At 45.3% G+C, this 12,500-nt stretch overlaps 1 protein-coding gene across 1 annotated transcript in view; it reads left to right on the top strand.

Annotated features, from left to right (window-relative positions):
- The window catches only part of LOC121855271 (nephrin-like), a 46,652-nt gene that overhangs the window by 24,233 nt on the left and 9,919 nt on the right, over window positions 1–12,500 (top strand). Inside the window, exons 2-6 of the mRNA XM_042350156.1 lie at window positions 3,875–4,004; window positions 4,433–4,632; window positions 5,564–5,725; window positions 8,767–9,051; window positions 11,645–11,799. Of these exons, the coding sequence (XP_042206090.1) occupies window positions 3,875–4,004; window positions 4,433–4,632; window positions 5,564–5,725; window positions 8,767–9,051; window positions 11,645–11,799 (932 nt within the window). The remainder of the gene's footprint in view (window positions 1–3,874; window positions 4,005–4,432; window positions 4,633–5,563; window positions 5,726–8,766; window positions 9,052–11,644; window positions 11,800–12,500) is intronic.

Genomic DNA, 12,500 nt, shown 5'->3' on the forward strand with positions numbered 1-12,500 from the left:
GTTGTAATATCTGAGAGTTTGTTGGTCTTTTGTCAGTGTGTGCGTGTGTGTGTGTGTGTGTGTGTGTGTGTGTGTGTGTGTGTGTGTGTGTGTGTGTGTGTGTGTGTGTGTGTGTGTGTGTGTGTGTGTGTGTGTGTGTGTGTGTGTGTGTGTGTGTGTGTGTGTGTGTGTGTGTGTGTGTGTGTGTGTGTGTGTGTGTGTGTGTGTGTGTGTGTGTGTGTGTGTGTGTGTGTGTGTGTGTGTGTGTGTGTGTGTGTGTGTGTGTGTGTGTGTGTGTGTGTGTGTGTGTGCGTGTGTGTGTGTGTGTGTGTGTTGTGTGTGTTTTACATAGTTTACAATATATATAATTTTTCCCTGATATGACAAACTGTGTAGATTACTTTATAAAATGAATACACACACACACACACACACACACACACACACACACACACACACACACACACATCATCATACTACCAAAGCCCAAAATTTTACCTTATTAAAGTAAATACTGACGAGCGACAATACTAATTAACTTAGAGTAATGAAACAATACATATAGATTACTGTAAATGATGGTGTGAAACCCATTAGTAAGGGAGACTTTGGTAGTTTAATGTGCACACCTCCCTGTCTGTCTCTTTGTAACTGTCTCTATCTCTGTCTCTCACTCCCTCATTATCTCTCAACCTCTCTCTTTCCCTCTTTATCTAACAATATTCTTTTCTTCTCTCTCTCCCATCTTTCTCTCCCCCTCATTATCCCTCTAGTTAATCTTGCTAAGTGTATGAAGGCGCCATAACGACTAACTGCCCCCACACGGTCATCAACGCTGCATATACCTTCACCCTGAGCCTACCTGAGTACAGCTGCTTAACCAACATTTACTCAGGTGTTCAGTGTATACTAAAGGTAAATGTATGATGACTATGTATAATGAATGATGTATGATGTAACGTTATAAACCATTCATTATAGATAAATTCTCTTCAGACATTTATCTTCCTGTTGTGGTTTATTGAGTGTGGTTTATGTCCTAAAACACGAAGGTATGTGATCTGTGTTTATATTTATTTGAGCCGCCACAAATTACATTTATCTTTCACATCCATTAATTCAATAATAAATGACAGGCGTAAATTGACTCCAGCCTCTGATTAAACCCATGTGGGGTCTCTGAGGTCGCCAATTAAACCCATGTGAGGTCTGAGTACATTAAAGCCATGTGAGGTCTAAGGTCGCTAATTAAACCCATGTGAGGTCTGAGGTCGCCAATTAAACCCATGTGAGGTCTGAGTCGCCAATAAAGCCATGTGAGGTCTGAGGTCGCCAATTAAACCCATGGAGGTCTGAGGTCGCCAATTAAACCCATGTGAGGTCTGAGGTCGCCAATTAAACCCATGGAGGTCTGAGGTCGCCATTAAACCCATGTGAGGTCTGAGGTCGCCAATTAAACCCATGTGAGGTTTGAGGTCGCCAATTAAACCCATGGAGGTCTGAGGTCACAATTAAAGCCATGTGAGGTCTGAGGTCGCCAATTAAACCCATGTGAGGTCTGAGGTCGCCAATTAAACCCATGTGGAGTCTGAGGCCACACCACCAGACGCTGTATAAATACAAAGAAAAGTTATGTTAGTGAAGTCATCTCACCTCTGATACTTCCCATAGGCCTTTTATTTCATATAGGCTTTTTTTACCTCATATAGGCCTCTCTTACCTTACATAGGTTTTCCTTACCTTCCATAGGCCTCTCCTACCTGCCATAGGCCCTTAGTACCTCCCATAGGCCTCTTATACCTCACATAGGCCTAACTTTAACTTCCATAGGCCTCTCACACCTGCCATAGGCCTACAAAGAAAACCCTCATAAAACTTACAAATAGGAAACTCGGTTCCAGTTACTACACAATTTTTCCAAACATTTCTCCCCTAAGTAAGATAATTCCTCGTGACAGCTCATCTCTCTCTCCTCGGGGCTTATCGCTGGTCGGTGTCTCTTCTGGTTCATCATCTTCAGCAGCTCAGGTGTGATGAAGGTGTGATGAAGGTGTGATGAAGGTGTGATATGAAGGTGTGATGAAGGTGATGAAGGTGTGATACAAGGGTGATGAAGGTGTGATGAATAAGGTGATGAAGGTGTGATGAAGGTGTGATGAAGGTGTGATGAAGGTTGATTGAAGGTGTGATGATGGGAGATGAAGGTATATGAAGGATAATGGTGATGAAGGTGTGATGAAGGTGTGAAGGTGGATGAAGGTGTGATACGAAGGTGTGATGAGGGTGTGATGAAGGTGATGAGGGTGTGATACGAAGGTGTGATGAAGGTGTGATAGGGTGTGATGAAGGTGTGATGAAGGTGTGATGAAGGTGCGATACGAAGGTGTGATGAAGGTGATGATGGTGTGTGATAAAGGTGTGATGATGGTGTGATGAAGGTGCGATACGAAGGTGGATGAAGGTTGATGAAGGTGTGATGAAGGGATGATGTGTGGATACGAAGGTGATGAAGGTGCGATGAAGGTGTGATGATGGTGTGATACGAAGGTGTGATGAAGGTGTGATGAAGGTGCGATACGAAGGTGTGATGAAGGTGTGATGAAGGTGTGATTATAGGTACCTGTCTTCTGAAGAATTGACCTTTTTTTAATTGTTCCCTTGTTTCACGTGTCACAGTTGTATATTGTAAGTCCTGGATGATGATTTAACCCTTTGAGGACGATGGTTTAACTCTTTGAGGACGATGGTTTAACCCTTTGAGGACGATGATTTAACCCTTTGAGGACGATGGTTTAACCTTTGAGGACGATGGATTTAACCCTTTGAGGACGATGGTTTAACTCTTTGAGGACGATGGTTTAACCCTTTGAGGACGATGGTTTAACCTTTGAGGACGATGGTTTAACCCTTTGAGGACGAACCCTTTGAAGACGATGATTTTACCTTTTGAGGACGATGGTTTAACCCTTAGAGAACGATGGTTTAACCCTTTGAGGACGATGGTTTAACCCTTTGAGGACGATGGTTTAACTCTTTGAGAACGATGATTTAAGCATATGAATTGGCTTTTGACATCTACTAACTTAGAAAAAAAAAATATATGGAAAATACTGCAAATGTTTTCGGTAAATGATATATTATTAACGATTCACTAAACACAGTAAAACATCGGTCACTCTCCATAAACATCACAACTGTTCATATACAACATCACCCACAACCACACTGATGTAAATAAACCACAAAGACAATACTTATGTTGGTCAGAGATTACATAAAGAAAGTAAATCATATAATGAGAGAGAGAGAGAGAGAGAGAGAGAGAGAGAGAGAGAGAGAGAGAGAGCAAATGAAAAGGAGAACACTGATTAAAAAAAGTAAAACTCAGACTTAGATCGTGGAAGAAAGAAAGAAAAAAAGAAATAAAGAAAGAATATGAAAAATTAATATATAAAGATGAAGATAAATAGGAAAATAAAAAAATGTGATAAAGAATGAAAGCAGAAGCAGAGCGAGTAACTTACCAGAGACCCAGGAATAGTCGTAGTGTTGTTTGGTTAGGTTAGGTTAGGTTACGAAAGAGGATCAACCATGGAAGCCGATTTGTGTGAATGAATGAAATGTGCACGGGTAATAAGATGTTGCTCGTGGCATTCCTGTATAGACACACACACACACACACACACACACACACACACACACACACACACACACACACACACACACACACACACACACACACACACACACACACACACACACACACACACACACACACACAGGATGTTGTGACTAGTAAACATCTTAATTTGGTGTGTCAACAGTAGTAGTGGTGATGGTAAGGACTTTGCACTCATAATAACCCGCCATTAACGACAGTGTGTCTCCCCGACAGTACCGGTAGTGTCAGTGACGGGGGTGGAGGGGGAGTCGGCGGCACTGCCCTGTGACGTGTCTCATCCCCCTCACGACGCCATCTACCTCCTGCTGTGGTTTAAAGAGCCCCTCACTACACCCATCTACAGGTAGGTCCCCCTCACTACACCCATCTACAGGTAGGTCCCCCTCACTACACCCATCTACAGGTAGGTCCCCCTCACTACACCCATCTACAGGTAGGTCCCCCTCACTACACCCATCTACAGGTAGGTCCCCCTCACTACACCCATCTACAGGTAGGTCCCCTACCCACACACCCATCTGGGTGGGTCCCCTCACTACACCCATCTACAGGTAGGTCCCCTTCACTACACCCATCTACAGGTAGGTCCCCCTCACTACACCCATCTACAGGTAGGTCCCCCTCACTACACCCATCTACAGGTAGGTCCCCCTCACTACACCCATCTACAGGTGAGATACATGTAGCATTGATGTCAGGGGTGGAAGAGTGGTGGTAGGGCCGGATGATAGTGTTGGTAGTGCCCTGACATCCCTAATCTTGTGTTGGCAGGTTAGATGAACGATCGGAAGCAGAGAGCCGGTGGTGGGACGAAAACCAGCTGGGCCAGAGAGCTCTCCTGGAGGTGTTGTCGTCGCAGGCAGTACTGAGAGTGTCCGCCCTCACCCTCCACGACCACGGCCTCTATACCTGTCGTGTAGACTTCAGGAATCACCCCACCAAGACGACCAGAGTCAACCTCACTGTTGTTGGTAGGTCTCTCTCTCTCTCTCTCTAATGTTGGCAGGTGTACTGGCTCCTGGGGTCGAACCAACACAACTTATGAGACGTAACAACCAACTCAGTGACCACAATTGTACCTCGTTCCCAACACATCACGCGAGAAAAATGCTTAAATTAAGTCATATAAACTGAATAACGTGAAATAATTACTCGTTTGATTATAATGTTAAGATTTCCTGTATGATATGTGTATAGATATTTTTATAATTAATTACGGGTATAAGGTTACAGTCTTAAAGTCAATTACAGTGATACAGTCAGGTAATACAGGTCACAACACAAACCTTCCTTCATTATTCACAATATTATTCTTTAGCCTATCCGACAAATTCACTAACTACATGATAAGAAAATTCCCGACAAAATTATGTCAGGGAGTATAAGGTAAAGTCACCCTTAACAGGATTAATTAGTGAGTGGTCAAACTGGTTAGGAGATAATTCTGGTCATACAGGCAAAACAAGTTCTCCTAAACAGAATATTGTCCATTATTTAAGCGTTTGTCGCCGTAAGTTGATTATGTTAAAAAACACATAAATACACAATAAAGACTCTTGTGTGCTGAAAGATAAAAAAATTCAAAATACAGACGTGAAGTACAGAAAACTATTATTACAGTATATAATTATATCTATTTTCTTATTTACCATTAACTTTGTACAGTAGAAGTCAAATGGCCGAAAATGTCAAGGTTTATACCAACCATCTGAGCGTCTTGTGGTTAACTTGTAAGAGCAAATCATATCTTATTAGGCAGACTATTGACAAATATCCGAACCATTATGTAAGGGGGGAAGTGAAGCCCTACCTGTATAATGATTAAAGAAACAGATGTAACTTTATGTAGACTTATGTACTGTTCACACACACACACTAACTTCACCTTTTTTTCCCCCACAGTTCCCCCAGAGCGAGTGAGTGTAGTGGTGGGTGACACAATGCCTGAGGAGCGGGTGAGTGTGGTGGTGGGTGAGGTGTACAGCAACAGGGGCTCAGTCAGTAGCGTGGTTGGACCTTACCTGGAGGGTGACGTCATCCAACTCACCTGTGTCGCCCATGGTGGTACGTCTTACCTGTCTACCTGTTACATGATTAGTATGCTACAAAGAATCCCTTACATATAAACTAACCTAACCTAACCTAACCTAACCTAACCTAGTTTTAAGCTACAATACATCGTCATTAGTCTTTCTTTACCTGCCCTTCCCTCCCTCCCGCCCACCCACCCGCCCGCCCTCCACGTGCCAATACCACGTCAATTCCTCGTCATTCGTGCGACTCTCAACACCATTTGACCATACACGCTGCTGAAGACTCCATTCCTAACTTTACTGAGTCTCCAAACGTATAGGGTGGTGTTGAACTATCTGTCTCTACTAGTCTCTACATCTTTATCTCTCACTGTTGATACACCCGAGTCTCCCAACATTCATCTCTCACTTCTCACCAAAACCTTAGTCTCTTTATCTCCATCTCTTACTTCTCAAATACACCTGGAGTCTCACGTCAATATGAAAGACTTAAAAGAGTAACTCCTTCAGGTAGTCTCCCTGTACACCTCCCACTAAGACTCTTCCCTTTAATCAAAATACATTATGATAAAAAGCTCTCTCTCTCTCTCTCTCTCTCTCTCTCTCTCTCTCTCTCTCACTGACTCAATCACGAATGCCATAAATAAGAGGAAACGTCACACACCATTCACCCCCTTCAAGTACCTCACAATCACTACTTCATATCACTGTTATTTCACTAAACAATCACATGATAGTTTACACCATATATCAGTGTACACCATAAAAGGTCAGCATCTCTCATTTGACCTTTCTGTTGACCTTTTTCCCTCAGTGAGATAGTCAATTAGTGGAGAGAGAGTCTATTAGAGAAGACAGTCTATTAAAAACATTGATAACTATAACCATCACAATCAAGTAAACATCAGCTATATCCACCACCTTCTCAAACATCAACATTACACAACATTATAACATTTTTCACTTTATAATCATCACTGAGAAATAATTATTCTCAAAATGTTCCAACCTTTCCCATTGACAGCCATTCTGGATCTGTCCCTCTGGTCCTGTTAACACAAGTTCGGGGTAAAAGTTGTCCTCGCTAAGTTTTTTTTATATAAATGTTCGTGAGAGTCATATAAACTTTGACGCCCTCCTTCGGGTAAAAATACTGAAGGTGTGGTCTAGTGTCCGAGTCTTGTGTTTTGTTATCGTCTTTGTGTCATTAATAAATATCGTTAATATATCCGTGTTATGTGTTATATATTTGATATAATATTAAGTGATACTATTTTAATATATCTATGAATGTTATACGTCTTGTTATATCGTTATATTGCCTAAGCTAACCTATTAACCTAACCTAACAAACCTAACCTATAACTTAACCAAACCTGACCTAACCTGACCAGACCTAACCTAACGTAGCCAAACCCCTAACCTCACCTGTGTGTGTGTGTGTGTGTGTGTGTGTGTGTGTGTGTGTGTGTGTGTGTGTGTGTGTGTGTGTGTGTGTGTGTGTGTGTGTGTGTGTGTGTGTGTGTGTGTGCAAGACCGTGAATATTCAGAGGATAATCCCAACATAATCAGCTTAGGTTGTTGGCCAGAAACCTGAGGAGATGATGGAACAGAAGTCTATACCCAGCACACACTTCATCTCATTATTGAGGGTAGTACACGAGGCCTTGGTCCTGTCTACGTGAGGGGTCTCACGTGGAGGTGGCTACGTGAGGGTGTCTACGTGAGGGTGTGCTACTGTGAGGGTGTTCACGTGAGGGTGTCTACGTGAGGGTGGCTACTACGGAGGGTGTCTACGTGAGGTGTCTACGTGGAGGGTGTGGCTACGTGAGGGTGTCTGACTGAGGGTGCTACGTATGTGAGGGTGGAGGGTGTCTACGTGAGGGTATCTACGTGGGGGTGTCTGACGCGTGAGGTGGTGAGGTGGCTACGTGAGGGTGCTATGCGAGGGTGGCTATGTGAGGGTGTCTGGACACGTGAGGGTGTCTACGTGAGGGTGCACGGAGAGGGTTCACATTGAGGTGTCTACGGAGGGGTGGCACGTGAGGGTGTCTACGTTTCGTGAGGGTGATACGTAGGGTGGGAGGACATGAGGGTGTCTACGTGAGGGGGAGGGTTACGTGAGGGTGGAAATGTTCTACGTGAGGGTGGCTACGTGAGGGCTACGTGCTACGTGGGGTGTCACTGAGGGTGACTGTTTACGTGAGGGTGGCTACGTGAGGGTGGATACGTGAGGGTGTCGAGGGTGTTATGGAGGGTGTCTACATGAGGGTGTCTACGTGAGGGGTACTGTGAGGTGTCTACTGCGTGATACGTGAGGGTGTCTACGTGAGGGTGCTACGTGTGAGGGTGGTGAGGCTACGTCTACGTGAGGGTGTCTACATGAGGGTGTGAGGTGGGTCTACGTGAGGGTGGCTGCTACGTCTGAGGGGTGTCTGACGTGAGGGTGTCTACGTGAGGGGGGGCTACGTGAGGGTGTCTACGTGAGGGTGTCTACGTGAGGGTGGCTACGTGAGGGTGGCTACGTGAGGGTGTCAGGAGCAGCAACAGACACCACAGTAATTGACTTTTCTGAAACCCACACTGGTCCACCGCTCTCTGTTATGGACCTCATCTCCTCCTTCCTCCTCCTCCCTCACCAGTGGAAAATTCACAGTAGAGAATATTTTTATAACACCAATCTTTAATTACTTGTTACTAATGTTTTCCTCTGAATGTCAAATTAAGGAAAAAAATGTCTGAAATTAATGTAGTTGATTTTTTTTTATAAATAAGTTTATTTAGGACAAAGATATTTTTTACAAACATAATTTACTTCATCATTATCTATCGTTTATCACTGTCACTACATCCCTTTACTTCCTTAATGTTCCTCTCGTGTTACTGTTTCTTGTGTATTTCTTTATCACAGCCAAAACACCTACGGCAACTCTACAGCCATATTCACCCTCTCTATGAAGTATATTTTAGCGATATTTTCCACCAACTTGTAGACCATAATACATAAGCAACTTTAAGACAAAACACATAATAATCTAATTTTAACATCATGCACTGCACGTTCCGCTACAGGCAGTCCCCGACCGTCGGTGGTGTGGTACGGAGACTCTCGCCTGCTGGACACTCACATGGAATCAGATGTTTTAGAAGCCACGAGTGAAACCCTTGGTGCAGTGACGGTGACAACGCTCGGACCGGGGCCCACCACAACACAGCCAGCTTTCGGAGGAGAGCCGTTCAATACGCTTACTCTGGGGCCCCTCAGTCGCAGCCACCTCAACCTGCTGTTGACGTGTGAGGCCTCCAACAACAACCTCACACAGCCCACCACACTCAGCCTCACCATTGACATGAACTGTGAGTCATTCTGATACTCCTGTCACAAAATTTTCAGAATCAGAATCACGAAACTCATGCAAAAAATATGAGTACAGAGAGTGAGAAGTACTGTACACAGGACGGGTACTGTACACAGGGCGGGTACAGTACACAGGGCGGGTACAGTACACAGGGCGGGTACAGTACACAGGGCGGGTACAGTACACAGGGCGGGTACAGTACACAGGGCGGGTACAGTACACAGGGCGGGTACAGTACACAGGGCGGGTACAGTACACAGGGCGGGTACAGTACACAGGGCGGGTACAGTACACAGGACGGGTACAGTACACAGGGTGGGTACAGTACAGGGCGGGTACAGTACACAGGCGGGTACAGTACATGGGCGGGTACAGCACACAGGCGTGGGTACAGTACACAGGACGGATACAGTACAGGCGGGTACAGTGCACACAGGGCGGGTATAGTACATGACGGGTACAGTACACAGGGCGGGTGTTGGTACACAGGACGGGTACAGCACACAGGCGGGCATAGCACAGGGCGGGTACAGCACACAGGGCGGGTACAGCACACAGGCGTGGGTACAGTACACAGGGTGGCACACAGGGCGGGCACAGTATTGGTGTGGGGCGGGTACAGTACACAGGACGGGTGGGCTGGTACACAGGGCGGGTACAGTACACAGGGCGGGTACAGTACACAGGGGCGGGTACAGCACACAGGGCGGGTACAGTACACAGGCGGGTATAGTACACAGGGCGGGTACAGTGACACAGGGCGGGTACAGCACAGGGCGGTACAGTACACAGGGCGTGGTACAGTACACAGGGCGGGTACAGTACACAGGGCGGGTACAGTACACAGGGCGGGTACAGTACACAGGGCGGGTACAGTACACAGGACGGGTACAGTACACAGGACGGGTACAGTACACAGGGAGGGTGAGGCGAGGACTTACTGCGGCAGTGTAGTGTTACTTTAGAGGTCCCGGAGGAGAACGTTGTGAGGGCAGGACCAAGCTGAGGAGGACACGGTGATCCTCCACAGTTGTTGAGGTGAAGGTGTCCAACAAACACTCCCTGGGGTGTGAGGGGGAGGCGCCGTCAAGCTCCCCATCCTGTGATAGTGGGGAGTATAGAGCCCCTGCCTCCTCTCCCCTTCTGGTGAGAGAGAGAGAGAGAGAGAGAGAGAGAGAGAGAGAGAGAGAGAGAGAGAGAGAGAGAGAGAGAGAGAGAGAGAGAGACACTGTAATCTTCCTCACATCCGGGGTCTTTTTAAGCTTCTCAATTAGGCTCTGTGATTTCCATTTATTTTGCGGTCTATTTACTCCGGGCGTCTCTCTCGTGTGTGTGTAAACAATAACAATAAACAATAATAATAAACAATCACCTAGCACCATATTACTGCATGATATATGGCTTTATCCACTGTAGGTGATATAATGTTTCACGTATCATGTTAAACCAGGCATGATAGACGAGCTAACTCAATCTAGTTAGCCTTCAGTAGACGTCATTGACCCGAGGAGTAACTGAGTGTTTACTATCCGTGGTCAATACTCGGGAGGCCTTCAGTGTGTGTGTGTGTGTGTGTGTGTGTGTGTGTGTGTGTGTGTGTGTGTGTGTGTGTTTTATCTCCCAAGTGGACAGGTGAGTGGTGGTCTGGTGAGCCTCAGGTGTTAACATTACTGTCAGTTGTTACCAGAGGTTGTTATATTTACTCACCATTCTCACACGTTATAAGAACACATATTAAATAATTCCTTGTGCTTACTATTCTACTATCACATCACACAATACTACTACTACAACTACTACTACTACTACTACTACTACAACTACTACTACTACTAATAATAATAATAATAATAATAACTACTTGACTCCATTAACAGCTGGGGTATTCTTAACTATTTTACTTCTTAAGAATATTCTGAAAGGCATCATCATAGTGTTTTTATTCCACCCTCGTCCGTAAGTTCTGGGGTAGAAATAGTGTCACTGGTCACTTTACAACCATGCTTCGGGTTTAATAGGCTTATGTACAGTTGATGAGCACAATTTACGTTCACCAGCTGGGAGGAAGATCACTCAATTTGCTGATGATTCTAGTTGATTATTGTTTATGTCGTTGTTCTGATTCACCGTCGCTCTATGACACATTATTAACCAGTAAGATTCAAGCCGAGTGTTTATATTGACCGTTCATTAGCTGACACTTTAACCAATAAGACTCAAGCACAGTCTTTATGTGACAGTTCATTGGCTGGTCTGGCGTCGCTCCATGGCACGTAGTAACCAATAAGACTCAGGCATATTTGTTGTTATTATTCTACTGGAACATCATTTTTTTTATGAACGAACCTGAGTATTAGGTAACCTGCCGAGACACAGGTCAGGTGTAAATACCAAGACCATATGGACGTGAAGGTTTAGATTAGGTTAGGTTAGGTTAGGTTAGGTTAGGTTATATTAAATTACCTGCCAAAAAATCCTCCATTCTGACTCACTGACTCACCCCTGACTCTCCCCCTTACCAGTGCCGCCCCTGAGTGTAGAGACCTAGCGCCCTGATTCACTGACTCACCCCTGACTCTCCCCCTTACCAGTGCCGCCCCTGAGTGTAGAGATCCAGCGGCCTGAGTCAGTGGCGCTGAGGGCTGAACGTGAGTACTTGGTGGAGTGTGTGGTGGTGGGAGCTCGACCCCCGCCCGCCATCACCTGGTGGAGCGGCCACCAACGAGTCCTGCAAGCCACGGTCACGGTGAGTCACTGTGAGTCTGTCCTGTTATGATGAGTCACTGTGAGTCTGTTCTGTTATGGTGAGTCACTGTGAGTCTGTTCTGTTATGGTGAGTCACTGTGAGTCTGTCCTGTTATGGTGAGTCACTGTGAGTCTGTTCTGTTATGGTGAGTCACTGTGAGTCTGTCCTGTTATGGTGAGTCACTGTAAGTGTCCTACTATTGTGAGTCACTGTGAGTCTGTCCTGTTATGGTGAGTCACTGTGAGTCTGTTCTGTTATGGTGAGTCACTGTGAGTCTGTCCTGTTATGGTGAGTCACTGTGAGTCTGTCCTGTTATGGTGAGTCACTGTGAGTGTCCTACTATTGTGAGTCACTGTGAGTCTGTTCTGTTATGGTGAGTCACTGTGAGTCTGTTCTGTTATGGTGAGTCACTGTGAGTCTGTCCTGTTATGGTGAGTCACTGTGAGTCTGTCCTGTTATGGTGAGTCACTGTAAGTGTCCTACTATTGTGAGTCACTGTGAGTCTGTCCTGTTATGGTGAGTCACTGTAAGTGTCCTACTATTGTGAGTCACTGTGAGTCTGTTCTGTTATGGTGAGTCACTGTGAGTCTGTTCTGTTATGGTGAGTCTGTCCTGTTATGGTGAGTCACTGTGAGTCTGTCCTGTTATGGTGAGTCACTGTAAGTGTCCTACTATTGTGAGTCACTGTGAGTCTGTCCTGT

This window comes from Homarus americanus, unplaced genomic scaffold, assembly GCF_018991925.1.
Source record: "Homarus americanus isolate GMGI-L3 unplaced genomic scaffold, GMGI_Hamer_2.0 scaffold42405, whole genome shotgun sequence".
In the NCBI taxonomy this organism is placed as follows: Eukaryota; Metazoa; Arthropoda; class Malacostraca; order Decapoda; family Nephropidae; genus Homarus; species Homarus americanus.